The sequence below is a fragment of the Coturnix japonica genome, chromosome 2 (genome assembly GCF_001577835.2).
Source record: "Coturnix japonica isolate 7356 chromosome 2, Coturnix japonica 2.1, whole genome shotgun sequence".
Taxonomy (NCBI): Eukaryota; Metazoa; Chordata; class Aves; order Galliformes; family Phasianidae; genus Coturnix; species Coturnix japonica.
The window spans coordinates 25,588,953-25,609,194 of NC_029517.1; the positions used below are offsets into that span (position 1 = coordinate 25,588,953).

The window sequence follows — 20,242 nt, forward strand, 5'->3', positions numbered from 1 at the left end:
TTGTGGGCACACTTGAGATTTCCTTGTAATATTAATAATGTAAAATGAGAGAAGAAAAAAACAAACAAACATGCTTTATGTCTTACCTGTTCTCCATAAGGAATCCAAAAGAAGTCAGGGACAGAATGATAACGACAATTCTCAGTAGAATAGTTTCCTGTGATAACGCCTGTTAAAAAACAAAACAAAACAAAACAAAACAAACAAACAAACAAAAGAACAGAAAATATAGACAAAAATAATTTAGGCAAACTTTCTGAAGAGAAACTGAGTTGAACAGAACAGCAGTTTCAACTTTCCCTCAGTGGTTTTAGTGGCTGTTTCTGAAGTAATTTGAATTTTACTTCGCAAAAATTTGTAGTAATAATTTTTATAGTTGCCTCCATCTCCAAAATAATTATTAAGATACACCCTTCTACACCCCATGCTTTCCTGAAGTTGCTTGATTTCCTCATGCCTTAGCCTATGAGGGCACAATCATCTTTCTAAGTAAAAATCACCTTGGCCTTGTTCAATTTTTTCATTTTATGTTTTTACAGTTGACATCTGTAAATCCCAATCAATACCAAAACATATTTGTGAGAGCAGGCATTCAAATGACATGACAATATAGCTATATTTTAACAAGAAACAAAATAAATAATATTCCCTCATTACAAAATAATGCTTCCGAATCAGGAAAGCTCTTCAACTCATATCATTGACTTCAACCAGACTGAAAACTTTTAAACATTAACATGTGTTTTATTATTTGGACGCAGAGCAGCATAAAGATTTATGTCCTTAATATTTACATCTAAATAATAGAAACAACAATCAGAAAATAAAATTATTTCCATGATGAAGTCTGCTGCTTTTTAATTTATTAAATATTTTTGTACTCTAAACAGCTGCCTCTGCAAATCAAATATTTAACCACTTTTCTTGTTCCCTCCCTTGCTTTCTCTCAAATAATTAGCTTTGAAGAGCCCTTATTTTTTTTTTCTTAAAAATAAAATAAAATAAAAATATAAAAATAATAAATACAATATGAAAGTAGTGCATCTTGCTGACTTACAGGAATTCTTTCTGGTTTGAACAGCAGTAAAGTTTATGAACAGCATTTTGCACCTCAAGATCTCAGGCACTGAAAAATCTATGAATGTCTGCCTTGATTCCAATAAAGCCCACTTTGCAGCAAGCCCACTTTCCTTCAGCAGTGGCTCCTACCTCGCAAAGAGATCTAAGGTAAGTATCTGTGAGTGTTGGAGGCCACAGGAGAATAATCTCAAGTTTTATAGCTGTGTGAACTTACAGTGCCCATGTTTGCAAAACACATCAAACCACATACTCAGGCTGGGTAGGGTTTTGTTGTTACACTGAAGAATCACAAGCACCTACTTGGATATCCTTAACAAACGAATACTAAACAAAGAAAACAGCATCCCAGCAATGTATGAGCTAAACAGCAGCCTCACTCATTTACAAGCCAGAACGCACTTTCTCACAAACGACACCTGACAAACCATGCTGTTGCAAAGATTTATACAAGGATAGATAAAATTCATTACTGAAATGCTACACGTGCAGTCTGTCCCATCCTTCCTTATGGTAAATTTATGAGATCTCAAACTGATGATTAACATAATCATCTACCAAGATGAAAACCTAAGGAAAAGATATCCTACACTATTCTTACATTCTTACACAGATTATCTGCTACTGGTCACCACAAGAGACAGGATATAGAGCTGACACTGAATCATGGAGAGACTCAGCATTGGGACTCTTGCTTAAGTCAAGAAAGTAACATTGCTCTGATGGGGTTGTCTTTATATAAAGGTTTTTCTCAACTAGGATACATTCTAAAATTTCCAATATAGTTTTACAATATGTCAATAAAAGACAACAAAAGACTTCATTGAAGACACTGAAAGTTTTTTGGTTTTTTTTAATCACATCAATTTCTAGAATCCAAAAACTGTACAGCAGCTTTCCATTGTTGACATGAATCAATTTGTTTTGAAGTGACAAAATTTTTGGACAAAAATTTCTTCATAAAAATCTGGTACAGACTGTATCTGAAGTTAATAAAAAGTAATTCTTAAACTGTTCATCTACCCACAATAAATTCCCACTTGAATTTCCTATTGAAACTGGGTCATTAAAAAATTCAATAATTAAAGCTAAGATAGAAAAGAAAAACATGATTTGGCACACGTATAAGGCAATTCACCCACAGATTTCTTAGAAATACTTTATTATGTTTTTCAATGATAGTTCTTTGTCAGATAAGGGGTTTTCTGGAGAACCGGGACTGTAATTCAAGACTTTCCTCTTTAGATTCTGTCCTCCAATTTAAAGTGTAGAACTGCACCTTCTTTAAACCCAGCCCTAGCCAGGTTGCTGGTTTTGTTTTGTGTTAGCACTGGAATTGCACAGTTGCCTTAAAAATGTTCTCACACTGGCAGGGCACTGGTTTGAGGAAAAGAATGTAAAGCTTTATTTCTCTGCCAGGTAACAAGAGAATTGAATATCAAGCCTAAATTTTGAACAGTATTTGCTACTTTACAATATAAGGCTAAAATCACACATTACAGGAAAGGAATGTATCACAAAATACTTTTTTCCTTCATTTGTGTTCCTAGTCATGAGCTGCTTGGAAACTTTTGGTGAAATACATCTTGATGTCATTTGGAAGTAACAGATTTTAGAAAGCCAGAAAAACACAGCATAAATATCAATGTATTAGTTTGCTTTCCCAAATTTCTCCTTACTCTTCCAGTGGCAGCTACATACTTGATTAGTTTATTTATTTTCAAACTTGTATCACCATGTGAAGTGGATGCTGACAGCTGGGGCATCCATTTTCTTTGTATTACTTTACCACAATCAACAAAGTATTCTGGAAGTTATATCACTAAACTAGCTATCATACACTGAATCTACACACCACAAGTTACAGTGTGAAAAGAATGTGCATTTTATACCTTTGTTAGTGCTAGCATCTTCATACCTCTTTAAATTACATGCATGGATATATATATAAAATAAATGAATACTTATGTACTAGATTACTTGCATAAACAGAGAAGCCACAGCAGGATGCTCAGCTGTGAGTCAGTCACAACTTTGCAATGTGGTGATTGGCTATAATTAAACAGAAAAAAATATTTCTGTTGGATTTTCATTTCACTGAAATCTTTTAAAAATATCCTGGAGTCTTAAAAAAAAAGGAGGGCTACAGATTTTTGGAAGAAGTTTACACTGCTTTGTAATCACCGTTTTTGTTGTTGTTGTTTTGTTTTTGTTTGTTTGGGGTTTTTTTGTTTGTTTGTTTGTTTTAATTAGGTAAAAAAGAAATAATACATTTAGACAAAGGAAATATGTCCTATGTATTTTTAAATGTAAATTGAAAGGTTCCAAATTCCAGATAATTTTTCTTCCTTCTGAAGTATAATACAATGAATTTTCTCATCTTAGGGCATTTGGTGTTTCAACAGAAATGCTAGGAAAGATGTCAGCACATTTCAGAATTTGACAGATGCCTTGCTGTCATATATGACCCACTTTTAATATTCAAATGAAGAATGCTAATACAATGCTATGGAATTTGTGTTGCTTGCTGGCTCCGTATGTATTTTATTTTAACTGAGAATTCATGAAAAACTGTAAGTACTTAGCAACATTCCATATAAACTTATATTACTTGTGTTCTCAACTTTCAAGAGACCTATCATATCACCACATACATTTTGTCTAATTAAAAGTGCTCACATATTCATGGCATCATAATCACAGTAAAAGTTACAGTATCTATCAACAACAAAAAGACATTACAAGATGTGTTTAAGGTAGACTTCATTTTGATTTATGTGATACAAGCAGTTCTGGAGCTATGAGACTTTTGCTTTGAATGTACTGCAGTTTTACACTCCTAGCACTCTCTCTGGGACTGATCCAAATCCCATTACTTCAATGATCTAGATGTGTGCAGCTCAGAAATATTTTTTATTCTCTGGATATAGTACAGATTGCTATATAGAAAATAAACACTGTATGCTCTCTCCTGTGGAAAATATATATTTGTTCTTTCTTGTTTTGCTCTTTTCATAAGTTAAATGTAGGTCATTCATACCAAAGGTATATGGTTGCTCTTTGCACATAAGAGAAACTTAACACTTCTACAGGGCGTGAGACCAAACACTGAGCAACTGTAATCACTTGAGAAAAGTAATAGCTGTATGCTGTGTCTTATGGCTATTATGAAATGGAACTTACACCTAAAAATGAGGAAAACAGTTAGCTTTCTCCATTTATGGAGCTATGCCACAGTTATGACATAATTCATAGCCAGACAGAAAGTTCCAGTTGTATCCATAGACATTTTATAATTCAGTGTAGTGGAAAACTGATATTGAAGAGAGATTTTTGCCAAGTAAAGTTATTCATACACAAGCTTCCTTCTCATGACATCTTTCCCACTGTACTGCAGAGTGATGCTGGAACTCTGCCTTGGGACCAGCACTTTCTACACCAACACTGAAGGTTTATGTCCTGAGATGAAGTGCTTCCAGTCCCCCGTGTTCTCATTCTTATCCTTATTACCTCATTACCCCACAGTTTTGTGTAAAGAACTTTCCAGTTGCTTTGTTGCATATACACGGTAGATGTTCAAGATATTTCCTCTCTGTGATTGCAAGAATTTAATTATTATATGGGGTCTGGGTGCGTTTTTAAACTTGTTAGTAATTCTTGACCAGCTGCTGTTATCAACAGAGAAAATAATTTGAACCATCCATTTTTCCTTCCAGGACCAGAGAAATACAGGAAGATAAAATAAAAAAATATGAGAAATTTCAAAAATTAACTCCTCAGTCCTTGCTGTTAAAAGAAATATTAACAAAAACAAAAAAACAAACAAAAACAAAACAAAACAAAAAAAACAACGCCTTATTTGATCCCTGATGAAAGCATTACTTTTGCATGTATGCAGGAATTTAGAAGCATATCCTGAACATTTTTGCAAAGGTTTTTCTCAATATATGAGCATAGCAATCATTGGCAAATATCTTGTACATACGATAGGTATTTATAGAATCACAGAATCATAGAACTGCCCAGGTTGGAAAAGACCTTGAAGATCATCAAGTCTAACTGCAGCCTAACCATAGTACCCTAACAATAAAAACCCTCTGCTAAATCATATCCCTGAGTACCACATCCAAACAGCTCTTAAACACACCCAGGGATGGCGATTCAACCACCTCCCTGGGGAGCCTATTCCAGTACTTAACTACCCTTTCTGTAATAAAGTGCTTCCTATTATTTAACCTAAACTTGCCCTGGTGCAACTTGAGGCCATTTCCCCTTGTCCTGTCACTTGTCACCAGTGAGAAGAGACTTGCCCCACTCTCACTGTAAGAACCATTCAGGTACTGGAAGAGGGCGATAAGGTCTCCCCTCAGCCTCCTTTTCCCCAGACTAAACAGCCCCAGCTTCCTTAGCCTCTCCTTGTAGAGTTGATACTCCAAGCCCTTCACGAGCCTCGTTAACCTTCTCTGGACCTGCTCCAGTACCTCCATGTCTTTCCTGTGCTGAGGTGCCCAGCTCATCTTTGAATTAGTTTCTTTTCTTCAGAAATTTCTCAGGATAGACTAAACCTCATATGGTTTTGTGATCTCTAAACTCTCTGCAGTATGACCTTCATAGTAATGATAGTGATGTGTATTGTAACTTGTACTAATCAGAAAAGTAGACCTAAACAGGATGGAGCAGTAGGCCCAGGTAAATCTCAAGTGGTTCAATAAATCCAGTGCAAAGTCTTGCACCAGGGTCATGGCAACCTCAATACAAGCTGAGGGATGTAAGGGTAGAGAACAACCCTGCCAAAAAGGACTAGAGGGTACTGATGGAAGGCCAGCTGGACATGAATAAGCAATGTGCTCTCACAGTCCAGGAAGACTGTGCATCCTGAGCTGCATCCAAAGAAGTGTAGTCAGCAGGGTGAGGGAAGTGATCCTGCTCCTCCTCTCTGTGCTGGTGAGACCTCACCTGTAGTGCTGCATCCAGATGTGGAGTCCTCAGTACAGGAAAGATTTGGATTTCTTGAAGCACAACCAAAGGGCCACAGAAATGGCCCAAGGGATAAAACACCTCCCTTAGGAGGACAGGCTGAGATTGCTGGGCCTCTTCAGCCTGGAGAAGAGAAGGCTCCAGATCTGACAGTGGCCTTTCAGTATCTAAAGAGGGACTATAAGAAAGAAGAGGACAGACTCTTTAGCAGGGTCTGTTGTGACAGGACAAAGGGAAATGATTTCAGGCCAGAGGAGAGGAGATTTAAAGAGGATGGATGTAAGGAAAGAGTTTTTTATGATAAGGGTAGCGAAGCACTGAAACAGACTGTCCAGAGAGGTGGTGGATGCCCCATCCTTGGAGAAATTCAAGGTCAGGCTGGAGAGGGGTCTGAGAAATCTGATCTAGCTGTGGATGCCCTGCTCACTACAGGAAAGCTGGACTAGATGATCTTTAAAGGTCCCTTCCAACTGGAGATTCTATGGTTCTATGATTCCTGAGTTACTTTTCTGTTGGAATGCTAAACAAAACACTTTTAAAATGTTTCTCAAAAAAGAGTTTTATTCTATTTGCGTGATGTACTATTCAGAACACATCTAAGCAATAAATAAATAAATAAACAACAACAACAAAGAACAAAAATAAACAAAACAAAAAGAAAACACCAACTTCAAAGACTGGACAAGACTTCTGAAAATTCTGAATTATTTTTGCAATTCTTTATCATCCTTCAAAATTGGCCTCTGAAAATCTGACTGCACTTGACATCTTAAACCGTACACAACCTCAGATCTGAGATAAATTCTTCCTTTAAAAAGGTCGTAAAGCCTGATGTAGATGCTTACTTTTTCTACAAAACATTTATTATTTTTAATTTAGTTGCACAAATAATTAATATAGTTACTATTTTAGTATATGTCTTAATATATATTTAATACTATGTAATTACACATATTTATTATTAGGCCAATACAGAATCTAGTTATTATTTTATATATAATAATATATATTTATATATATGATTATTTACATAGAATGTGAGTCAGGTCCTAGAATTTCCACTTCATGCATTATTATGTAAGTATGTTGTGTGTCATATTATGAATTACTTACAGCCACAGTAGCAAGAAGATCAATATACAACTCCATTATTACAGCAAAATGTATCACTGCATAGCAGTTAAGATAAGCTGGTACACTTGGATTGAAGGGAACTTCGTTTCCAGTGACCTATATGAAGCAAAATAGTAACAGCCTTCATCAGTGATCCACTGCAGCCTCTTATTCCTTTGTATACCTCAAAACTATAAACACAAAAAGATTAAGGAACACAGATAATTATACAAAGATAATCTACAATCTTACATACATACTGTCAAGTGTGTATATTTGTGTGTGCATGCACATTCACAGTTGAAAGAAAAAGAGAAATTACCTTAATATATAGAACTATTTTGAAAATCTCTGTAGGAAATGAATAATGAAAAGATAAACAAAAAGTTATATTTTTCCTTCAAATGAAAAGAAAAACACAAGTAAAACGTTCATTTCCTTCAGTCTTTTCTCTTTACGACTGCTAATTTGCTAATTTAAAATAGCATGTGTAGAGTTCTTAACATTGATCCAGTAGCATTAAGAGGTCCGAGTAAATTACACAAAACTGAAAGCCTCTACATGTAATATTTACCGCTGGGATTTCCTCAGGAAGGCCAAGTCTAGGTTTGCCTGGTCCCCAGCCTGGGCCTTTGAATATGACAGAAAGCTTATTGCAGAATCCAGGTGCGGCCCAAAACGTATTCCAAATATGAGCCAAGGGACGTAACTTAAACAAACAAACAAATAAATAAATAAATAAAAGAGCAAGTGATTTTTCATTGTTAGTTAAATAAAATTTAATAAAACATTACATCTTCCTCATCCTTAGTGTTCAAATAAATTATTTTTTGCAAGTCTGTAAAGAGAATATATTATAAAGAGATGAAGAGAGAGGTTCAGAAAACCTGACTGAAATGGGCAGGAGCCATATCATATCCTTGGTTTATAGTCAGGAATATAGTAACTTCTACTCAGAGTAAAATCTCTCTTTCCTATAAGCAGTCCAGAACATTTAACAGTATTTTGTATAGCTGCATTTATGATGGCCTTAAACCAGAATTTTGTTATTGGGACTTTGACATGACATGCTCTCAATTCCTAAATTACTCAGTGCTGACTGGAATGTAAATAACAGTACAGACTGTGGCCATCCTTTCAGCTTCCAGCTGAAAGGTAGAATTTCTAATTCTTTGTGATGCCTTCTGGAGTGAACAGCCATAAAGAGTCCCCATGAAATAAATCGAGACTCAGTTATTGACATACTCCTCAGTTATTGACAATTTTATGGAGAATTTTTTTTATCCAGATGATATGAAGCTTGGACCAAGAAATCCACCAAGAAGAACTGTACTAAGTACTTTTTCTTCTTTTTCCTTTCTTTTCCAAACAGTTTTTGTTGAAAATATGATGGCTGCTATATTACACTGTCAACACAAATCATTATGAAGCATCCTGAAGATCAAACATGCAAAACAGATTAAAAAAAGACATCACACCATGGGATTACTTACAAAATAACAATATTTAGAGAAGACATAAACAACAGATTTTATTTTCTGTCTGCTTCTCTACATATTGCTCTGTGTGTCTGTGAATATGTTTAGTGCAGCAATTAGTAATGAAACACTGAAGACACTGTGGATAGTGAATTGACTACGTAGCAATGCAAAGGTAATTCCAGTTATGCCTGAGAGGAGTTTCTTTTGAACAAGCAGTCTTTTTGAATGTTTGTTGAAGATAACAGAATCATTTATACAAAGGATAGCACCTGGAGCCAGATGGGTTCAAATGAATTTACTGGATGTGTTAAGCCATATACAACTTTAGCATCTTCTGCCTCAAATGTTCCTGAAGAAAAAAAAGTTAAAATAAATAAATAAATAAATAAATAAATAAATAAATGAAAATATGCACACTTTGTTTGACACGCTAACTAAACATGAGGGAGAACAGCTTGTTTTCGCTATACTTACCAAATATCCTGTCCCAGATAATGAGAGTGCCACCATAATTTTTGTCAATACAGTAAGGATTTCTACCTGTAATAAAAATGATCAATGAGTCAGTGCATATCTAAGAATATATGCAAGTGGGTTATAAAAGGAAATCTTAGCACCAATTCTTAAAAATATTTTTAAGGGGTAAATTAGCAAGTTTGCTAGTGATGCAAACCTGGGAGGAGTGGCAGACACATCAGAAGGCTGTGTGGCCATTTAGTGAGACCTGAGCAGGCAGAGAGTTGGGCCTGGAAGAGGAACCTTACAAGTTTTAGTAATGGAAAATGCATAGTCCTGAACCTGAGGAGGAATAACTGTATGCATCAGCACAGATTAAGGTCTAAGCTGCTGGAAAGAACCTCTGCAGAGAAGGACCTGGGTGTCTTGGTGAACAACAGGTTAGCCATAAGCCAGCAGTATGCCTTTGTGGCCAAGAAAGCCCGCGGTATCCTGGAATGCATTAAAAAGATCCTGGCCAGCTGATCAAGGAGGATGATCCTCCCCCTTTACTCTGCCACATCTGGAGTACTGTGTCCAATTCTGTGCTCTTCAGTTCAAGAAAGACAGGAAAGGGACACAAAGATGATGAGGGATGTGGAACATTTCCCTTAAAAGGAAAAGGTAAGAGGCCTGGGACTGTTCAGCCTGAAGAAGAGAAGAATGAGAGGGGATCTTATCACTGCTCACCAAAAAAAAAGGTAAGTGTCAAGAGGAAGGAGTCAGTCTTTTTTCAGTCACATCCAGTTATGGGACAGGGGGCAATGGGCACAACATGGAATATGGGAAATTCCATATGAACATAAGAAAGAACTTCTTTACTTTGAGGGTGACAGATAACTGAAACAAGATACCCAGAGAGGCAGTGGAGTCTCCTTCTCTGGAGATATTCAAAACATGCCTCAATGTTTTCCTGTGCAACCTATTTAAGTGAACCTGCTTTAGCAAGGGATTGGACTAGATAATCTCTGGAGGTCCCTTCAAGCTCCCACAATTCTGTAACTCTGAATACTAAGTTAGCTACCTTTTACATATTTACAAAATTTCTTTTTTCTGACAATGCATTTAACTCTCCTCCTACTTGGATTCAAATATACAAATGTAGCATGCTGTACTCAATATTTCTGTGAAATAAAGAATTCAATTGGTGAGTAAATTCACCCAAAATATATTTATGAAGGAAAATAAAGAGTTAAAAAAAAAAATCGCGTCATTAATTTATATCTAAAAAAATGCATGTTGAATATATTTATTCATAATCATCTCATTGCTGCCTTTCAGATGTCTCTATGTTCTATTGCTATATATCTGATCCTGCCTCTACTATTAAAATCAGGGTGATTTTTCAATCTATTTGCTAGGGAATGCATTGTATATGAAATATCTACCAAACGTTTGAGCAAAATCAAACCATGGAGTTCATTTGGTTCAACTGTACAACACTCAATTCTGCTCAACTCTGATCAGGATCAGGTTCAGAGGATTAGTCTGGATTTACAGCATAGCAAATAAGAGCAGACTGTTTCCCTCCAGGATTACCAGTACTTGTGCAAATTTTAAGGATTAGATAGTTACAGCACCACAGCCTTTTAAAAAAGTCTACACAGTGCTATAAACACTCTACACATGGAGGATATAATAAATATTAATAACATCCTCCGTACATATGACTCCATTTTAGTCTGTTTCATATTATTTTGCTCCTCCATTCCTACCTCTTGTCTCATTATCTCTGAACTCTAAATGAGCCAATGACATCTATAAACCCCCCTCTTATTCCACAGATATGTTCATGGCATTTTTTATGATTCAGAGGAGTTATTAATGAAATTTAAATATGCAGTACCATCTTAAATTTGTCCGAATACTGATGGAAATTCATATCAGCTGACAAATATATGTGTGAAGTGATATTTTTCAACAATTCAGACAATTGAAACTAAATTCCACAGAAGTGTTTAACAGCTCTACTTCAAAAAGAAAAACGTGTTTTACTGCATATTTAGTGATTGAATTTGAATGCAAGAGCATCTGTTACAAGTTGATAAGATGATTATGTTTTAGCAGTCAAGGAAAGTGAGATATGTTTCTATCATTCTTTATATTTACAAAACTATTTTGTTCAAAATCTTCAAGTTATCTCACATTATCCAGGTTTCATTTCTGCTCAGCAATTAATCTCAAAAGTAAAGAATTAATTATTTTTAAATATTGTTTAATACTATGTTACTTATCACATAACAATGGAACCATTATTAAAATTGGAATCCCTGTATAGTACTAGAATATATTTTTTATTCTCGCTTATTACAGTCCAAATAGTGAATATTAGCAAAAGCCCACTGAGGAATTAGAGGTCATGCTTTTAACTTACCATGATGAACTCTGTGATGACTAGGAGTATTAAGAATCCACTCCAGTGGACCAATGTTAGTGATAACCTTGAAAAGAAATAATGTTTATTTGAATTTGAAAATAGTGTATAAATTCAATAAGAGGAGGGAAAGGAAACAAAAGTCAAAAGGATTTTTATTTCCAGGAGATTTGCCTAAAAAGATGAGAACACAATTCTTTTTTGCTTTAACTTGAGTTTATTAGGAGATTTTTCAAGAAAGAATAAGTGAAATCTAGTAAAATGCAACTTAAAAAGCAAATTTCTTTTTGATTAATCAGCACACTTTCTTCTTTTATTATTAGTTTATGATTCCATACAGATCATTCACAATTTTTTATCTGTATCTATTGATATTTCTTGGTGAGCAAGCAGTGTAACTCTAAGATACCAGTAATTTGAATAGTCAGCCTAAGCAAGTGGTTGTTCCAGAAACAATCTCTTTCAGTATCTTTGACTGCTTTCTCCTTCTACCAACACCTTTATCTTATAAAATTGTAAAATAAACCTATCATTAGAGAACCAATGCAAGTAGAAACTATAATTGTTTCATTTTTCTAAATGAGTTTAACTGGATTGTTTCTTGAATCTAATTCAGTATGTGGATTACTCAGATTGGTGCATTTGAGAAGAAAGTTGCAGGAACAACTTAGACCAGTGTAAACTCATAGTGATGATGAGACCTACAACAACTGTTTAACAATAGAGGAAATCCAGCCTTGATCCTCACAATACTAGATAAAAAATGGCATAAAGTGATGATTGCTCTAAACTTACTCTAATGATTCAAGCTTTGTCATAAAATGCTTATGAATTAAGTTCATGAATAAAGCAAATATGAAAATAAAATTAATAAATATTTTTGTTTATTATATTCATCTTTAATAATATGAAAAGAACTTCCGATTTTTAGGTTAGCAGAGCATTTCTGTAAAGGAAGGAGTATAGAAATAATCCAATTCAGATAGAGAGAACTGCAACATCTGGAGCATCTCTCTCAAAAGCACATGCAGACTGGCTGGAAAAGCAGAACACTTGGACAAGTTTTGTTATGTTTTGTTTAACTTAAAAGCCAAGGACAACATAAGTAGGGCCATTTGCATTTCTCAGAACTCACTCAAAATAAGTTCAAGCCTGAAAAGACCACCAAAAAGTGAGAAACAATTCATCATTCATACTAGCTCAATTTCCCTTATCTCTCAAGCAGAAAATCCCACTGTACTAAGCTATGTGAGATGTAACCAGTAAATTGAACTAATGAACTAAATGACTTGGATTGAACTGTAGCCCAGCACCTGAGAGAACAGCTATCTATCTATTAGACCACATCTAATTTTGATCAAAATGGTACAGTATGCTATTTCTAGAAATTTCTGCTATCAATATGCTTAATTCTATACTTTCCGCATTTCTAAAATAGGTAAAACAAACAAACAAACAGACAAAAAACTAAAAATTATTGCCAGTGGAAAACTTTTAGCATTTCACATATTTTATAAATATAAACTTACATGATACCGTCAAGAAGGAATACATCACCTCTGTAACGTTGGATTCTGAAGCCTTCTGCAGTAGTACAATTTGAAGGACACTTCAGTTTTGTTGATGTTTTCTACTTTCTGCCACCTTGCCACAGGAGGCAAAACTTATGAGCAGATCCATAAATTGCCAAGGCTAGGATAGTAAGGTATTTTTTGCCAGGCAAGATTTTACACTCTCTAACCCTGTCATTTGAGGCTAACAAGAGCCTACTGAAATCACGGTGCAAAAACAAAACAAAAAAAAAAGTACTTTGAAGAAGTTGGCAAGTAACAAAATTTAATGTGGTAGAACAACAGTAAATGTTCAAAAGAATGCCTAGAAAGTTACAGAGATAATCCAGCTACCAATCAGCCTTTCAGCTGTCAACTACCCTCACTGCTGTGGGGCAGATGTCTGTCATTGCGTCCAGACGTCTTCCTTGAAGAACACCAATCACAATGCTGTAGGTAAATATTTATACTAGCAGTAGCCAGGCACACTATGCAGTTGCAACCAGTCACCAAGATATATATAAACTCCCTATGATATCAGAATAAATCACATATTTTGTGGCTGGCAATTGAGATTTTTATTTGAAGAATAATATACTTTCTACTTTCTACTTTTTTTTTTTTTTTTTTTTTTCCCTAAACTGAAAATTAGTTTCAAAATTAAATTTAAAAATATATAGTGGAAATGCCATGGTCCAATGTCTCTATTGCCTTTACTGCAAACCTTATTTCATTCTACTGAAAGAAAAGGACGCTATTTCTGAGTATAAATAATTCTAGTTTATATCATCATCTTGAATTTATCCTGAGAGACAGAAAAGTTACTCCAATTAGCCTTAAAAAATAATATATGCTAAACCTTTTCCAAGAATGATCTTATAATTATATACAAATAATGACCAATATGTCTGGGAGAGGAGGTATTCCTCCATTAGTTTCCTAGATAGAGGTAACTACATCACTAAATCAAACCCAGTCTCCTATTTTTCATCTCCCAATTAACACCTTGTGTTCACCTAAGCAACTGTATCACTGGCCCACAATGTCCTGCAGCATTCCAGAAAAACTCTTTTCCTATTTGCTTTGTTTATTGTTTAATATCAAACAGCTACAAAACAATTTTCACCTGACAAAACCTTAAAAATAGATTAGATAAACTACACATGAATTTGCTATATACGTATCTTACGTACATCATTCAGAAAAGACTAGTAAGGTCTTTTCTCAAAATGACCAGTTTTACCTTTTTTTTTTAAAAAAAAAAGAAAAAAGCAACATATTCCTACATTAATGCATCAAGAATAATACTGCAGAATTACCAGGAGAACACTTGAAGCTGCTTCAAGAGTAGCTTATAAAAAACAAAGCAGGCTATGTGCTTACAAACTTTCCACCAAAATATTCCAGAAGTCAAACCTTCATATAAAACAAGATTCTTTTTTTTTTTTCTTTTTCTTTTTCTATAATAACAGGTCTTATATAAAGATGTTTCCTTTGTGACAGCAATCCCTAGCCTAAAGGAAAAGAACATCATGCAGTCTCTTGCGGCATGTAAGCACGTCCGTTTGCGGTCTCAGAGTTTGTCAGCACCAAGGGAAATCTTTATTGCCTGGTACCTGCACCACTTCAATGTAGTTCTTGTTTAAATAATGAGAAAAAATCGTGACATGAAATCCAAAGGAAACTTTACATCTTGTGTAACAACTCCTCCTGTCACCACTACAACATGAATCTTTGCTTAACTCTGTTTCAACATGAATGTTAGGAAGGAATGTCGACAGAGCAGAGGAGGCAATGTTACAGTAAAAGCACTGCTAAATTAAAAAAAATAAAATAAAATAAAATCTTCTTCAAGTATAAGAAAAGCTGTTTGTAGCAGAGCATGACTTTCAATTGCATAGTTCTAAAGATCTGCAGGACAGAAGAAGGTAAATTCATCCCTGGAGCATCATTAAAGAGTACGCTTAACTTAACTCTGGGGTTTCAGCTAGACTAGTTGGTAGTAGAACAGGCATTGCAACTGATTTCTTCATCAAAAGTAAGATAAGATTTTTATTCCTGATATATAAATCTGAACTTTAGACAGTTTGGTGGGGAAATTTAAATATAAGACTTTAATTACATTCCCAATAGAGCTGTTGTGTTAATTCAGGACAACACACCCATGTATTTATACAGATGGCCCTGGTGATCATGTTTGCCATGTGAATTCTCTACAGGGAGGCTAGGGAAAGGCAGATCTCCTAGGATACAGGCTTGTCTGCCCAGTTTCACACTTTGAAATCCTCAGCAAACCCTGATTTATATACCACCAACTGTTTTCCTATCTGATTAGGCAGTTTTCTATTCCAGTTAGCATGTAAAATGGATGTAGCCAAATTTCCACACTGAGGAACGAAAAAACAATATTTATAGTTTAGAAATAAAATAAAGCCAAAGGAATCATGTCTGTTGGGATCATAGAGAGTTTAATGGGGAGGTGGGGGGGGTGAATTTCTGACAAATCTGGATTGTAGGAATGGGAGGTGAAAGCCTAGTTTTAAAGGATAATCAAGTTTAGGGTATGTTTATATAATAAACACACAGACTTAAGAAATGTGTTTATAATAAATTATCTTGAAGGCAGACAGTTGTCACTTCTTGTGGGTTTATGCTTTAACCAGAAGGTAAGGTTTGAATCAAACAGACATCTGACATGAATATTTCAGCTACCACTTTCATCAAGTGAATGCAACATTTGAGTGTTTTGCTTTGTTTTTTAAATTTTTGTACGTTCTAATTAAGCCTTCTTGTAGAAAGATATGCAAATGTTGGATCTGTCAATCAAGTTGTCCACTACAATGAAAGAAAACCATAATTAACTTACTGTTTTAATTGCAATATTACAAATAGCAGAGCACAATGGAAGTAACTCTTCCAGTCATATATCAAGTTAAGCACTTTAAACAAACTCCAGGAGAAAAATTGCTATACAATTTCAGTACTTTTTTAATCAGCTTGACAAATACATGCTGGTGACTGTGGAGAAAAAAGCAAAGCAATAAATCATGTGCCAGCACTGAAACAAACCAAATATATTAAACTGTAGCTCTTCACTGTACTTCTTTAAAATGACAAAAATATAGTCATCATCATGCACTTAGGTTTTTTCAATAAATAAATGCCTTTCAAATATTATTTTGGTTTTGAAGCCATAACCAATTAAAATTACTCAGTGAGTACATCTATGAGCAAAATCCAAGATTATTAAATGTAACTTTATTCAAATGTGGAAATATATAGTTTTGTTTGTTTTGCTTTGTTTTGTTTTTTTTTTTAGTGGAATTTGGTTTCCTTAATTTATCTTCACAGTAATTTAGTATTCATTCATTACTTTATTAACTGCAATTGATAAATAGGTTGCTTAGATTGTTCTGCAGAATGCAAAAAGTTTTGTATTCTATCTCTAATTATCCCATTTCACATTCACCTTGATAATTCTCCTCAGATAGAATAGACATTGATGACATAAATAAAATTTTTGAAATAACATTTTTGGTTTTAGGGTTTCTAGAGGTACATTGATAAAACACACCACCGCCAGATTAAACATTTCATAGCTGTATCTTGCAAGAATAGTCTTTAATGCAAGGAGCAGAAGTCAACACTAACTTGAGGGCTAAATTGTTAGGATGACAAATCAACTTTCTGCTTATATTCTTGTCCATACTCTTTTCATTTCTGGTCTCACTAGTGATCCAGCTCCAGAAAGGGATGAGAAGGGTTCCTGTGTTGGATATTGCCCATCCATCACAGACTTCCAAAATAAATTCATTACTGAGTAGGCAGTTTTTGAATGAAAATGATCTCAGCTGCTGAGCTGCATGGTAAGCTGCAGAATGTATTAAGCAAGCTCAGGGAACTACTCAGCCCATTTAAATGATTCAGATATTATTAAGTCCTTCTCTATTCATCAGCTTAGCTGAAAGAGAAGCTAGATAAGAAGCATTTAAGTTACCATAGAATGGCTTAGGTTTGAAAAGACCTTAGAGACCATCTAGTTCCAAACATTGATGCTGTAGAGAGGGTTTCCAACCATCAGGCTGCCGACAGCCCCATCCAGCCTGGACTCAAACAACATGGGTTGTTTCTGGCACCCCAGTTCAATCACTAAGAGTTATCAGGTAGAAAACTGAATATCAGACTAAGAGAAGGAACTACTTACAGTACAATAAATTAAGCACAAATGTATACCTTTGCAAACTCATAGCATTATTATTTTTTAAACCTATCAGGGGATCATCTCTATTTTGTGCACTAGTAAATAATTTAGTTTATTTCCAAAATCTTCCTCCCATTGAACAAAACAACCCCCCAAAACAACAACGACAACAACAAAACGCATCCATTTCCCAGTGCAAATAATCGAATACACAGTAAACCACTACTTTTGCTGAAATGCTTTTTTAATACAAAATCTCATTTTCAGTTTTAAGATACAGATTGTTAAGCTGCTTTAAAACTACTAGACTACTGAAAATATTTTAAATAACCCTTTTTTACACTTGTTTATACTTGTTTGCATCTGCATTCCTTTCTGTTTATTTAAAAGAGACTGGAGCACACTATGTGCAAAATGTTGGAAAAAGAAAATGCGAAAATAAAATATGGAAGAAAATAAAGGACCAGTCTCACTTGTTTGGTCCTGAATATAGAATATAATAACTGTGTACAGAATAACAGCATCCCTAAATGGCTTATGTTGGAAGTGACCATAAAGCCAACCCAGTTCCAACCAGCCCCCTGCCTGGGCAGAGTTGCCAGCCACCAGGCCAAGCTACCCAAGCTACTCAACCGAGCTTTGAACATCACCACCCTCTAAGTAAAAATATCTAATCAAAACTTTCTTTTAGTTAAGAACATTGCTCTTTACCCCCTTGAATATCTTATCTGTTGTCTAATGCTGTCACTAATTTACCACATTGTCCTGAAGAATTTATAATTCTTCTAACCGTCACCCACTGGACATTTGTCTCAAATAGTTACTTCTTAAAGAGTTGTCTGTGTCCACTAGATCTTAAAGAACAGATCTTGATATTGATTTGGTATTCACAAGCATATTGTTGCTTAAAATAACTATGTGTATTATTAATTTCACTTTGTTCTTTAACATTCTTGTTAAATTTCCTCATTGAATTTGTGCCTGCATTTCAAAATCCACTGAAGATTGTTTTTAAATACTCTGTCTTCCTAGGTAAGAAATGATGGACTTAAAGACTTCAGGACTAAGACACAATAATTCACCCTTACTGTCAGCTGATATGCTTTGCATGGCCAGAAACAGAATTCCCCCCAATGAAAGAGTAAAGTCTCCACAATTTCTATCTTTGAATTTTTTTTTATTTTTTTTATTTTTTTAATTAAAGAAAACAGAGCATAAGTCAAATCTAAAGAAAGTCAAGCTTCAACCTATGCTCAGTACAGAAGCATCCTACTGAAATCATGCTCTCTTTGCTTTTTTTTTGTGTCTCGTGGTTGTGAATTTGGGGGTGGAGGTGGCAATAAATATGGCATACATGGCATACTTCCGCAGCGAGTTTCAGACCAACTGAATCAGTGTTTTCTGACATAAACACATACGTTTAGGACTATGTCTAGAGTAATTTCAATTTCCTTTTGCCAGCCTACATAAGGTGCTGCTAAATTGTTTCTCAGTCCTTTCCTGCCTGTTCTCAGCAATGTTATTCCCTGATAATTGGAATGCATCACCTTCATCTGCTTTGATGATGCAGGAAGAGTTAAACAAGGGGAAAAAAGATGCTTTAACAAATCTGACTTCTATGAGTATGGTAAAAGGCATAGATTACAAGCTCTTTCCCCAGATTAGAAAATTTAACAGAAACTAATGCGTATCAAAGATCAAACAGGCAAGCAATAATCTGCCTCCACAATTATTACCAACAGAGATTGAATCAGTTGATATTTTACTAATACAATCTGACATCTCATAAAAATTACAGCTAAACCAACAGAAACTCATTTCTGTTTCTTCACAGGTGTCTATCAGGTTATAAACACACCTAACTTATTGGTTGTTATAAATGCATAACGGAAGGATATAGTTTAATATAAGCCATAGACCTTCGAAATCACCTGTGAAAATAAACAGAAATGGACTTTTTCTGTCTGTCAGTAACAATCCTGAAACATTTTGTGGCTTTTGAAAAGTTAGATTTTAAAAGGACAAAAGCTAGCTAATACCAACTATTTATTTAAGCAACAAAAACATCCCAAACTGAATTTTGGACTTAAATAAAATTCCTTCCCTTAGATGCAAACTTTCATATACTTTTTAAGACTCTTAGAAGTCAGGAAAATATCTGTTAGGGGAAAAACAAACAAACAAACAAAAAAAAACAGGGAAAATCTCTAAATAGCTAAATTGTAAGAGTTATCACAAAACAAACCACATTGAGTGTAATAGTTAAAAATCAGTTTAACTTCATCAAAAATACTTGTTAGTTTAAACCTCCATGTCTACAATAGCTGCTGCTATTTCATGTCCTTTATGTTCTCTTGTCTACTAGGTCCTTACCCTCAAGAGAAGAATAGGGTGTAATCCTATTTCTATTTTGACATTGTTTTTGACCTTAAAGCATGGCTTCAACATATTTCAACTGATTTTATTCGCATTGCAATTTCAATAATATCAACACTACGAATGTCTCTTTAGTAAACAAAGATCTATGATTGGATCAACTGGATGTGTATNCCACTGTTTTCCTACTGACACACTAATTTAGCAGTAAGAAGGGCTTATCTTTTCATCGAGAGTGAAATAGTGAGTGTTTAGACTACTGACTAAACTTAGCTCATACAATATGAAAACTGCTTTAGAGTCTAATAAAGGATTTCAGACTTTAGAAGGATATAGGTGATTCATAAGCCTCTGAATTTCACTTTAGATGTACACTGTGGCACCAGTGCTGGGACTCATGACTTACTGCTAAACACCAGAGACATCTCTGAGCCAAGGAACAAATAGCTTCAGACAGAAGAGAACAGCTAAATGAGGCACATGATATTTTTCTTAGGAATAAAACACCTAAAAACCAATTTGGAAATCCCAAGTTATGGTCAAAGAAACTGCTACCATTCAGCTCAGAGTATTTATTTGCTATAATTTCAAACTGTTG

General features: G+C 34.7%; 1 protein-coding gene across 1 annotated transcript in view; it reads right to left on the bottom strand.

The window, feature by feature from the left end:
* Window positions 1–20,242, bottom strand: part of AGMO (alkylglycerol monooxygenase) — a 171,970-nt gene that overhangs the window by 72,948 nt on the left and 78,780 nt on the right. The window contains exons 6-11 of the mRNA XM_015853865.2: window positions 11,518–11,584; window positions 9,123–9,188; window positions 8,918–8,997; window positions 7,742–7,876; window positions 7,168–7,284; window positions 87–169 (exon numbers count right to left, since the gene is read on the bottom strand). Of these exons, the coding sequence (XP_015709351.1) occupies window positions 87–169; window positions 7,168–7,284; window positions 7,742–7,876; window positions 8,918–8,997; window positions 9,123–9,188; window positions 11,518–11,584 (548 nt within the window). The remainder of the gene's footprint in view (window positions 1–86; window positions 170–7,167; window positions 7,285–7,741; window positions 7,877–8,917; window positions 8,998–9,122; window positions 9,189–11,517; window positions 11,585–20,242) is intronic.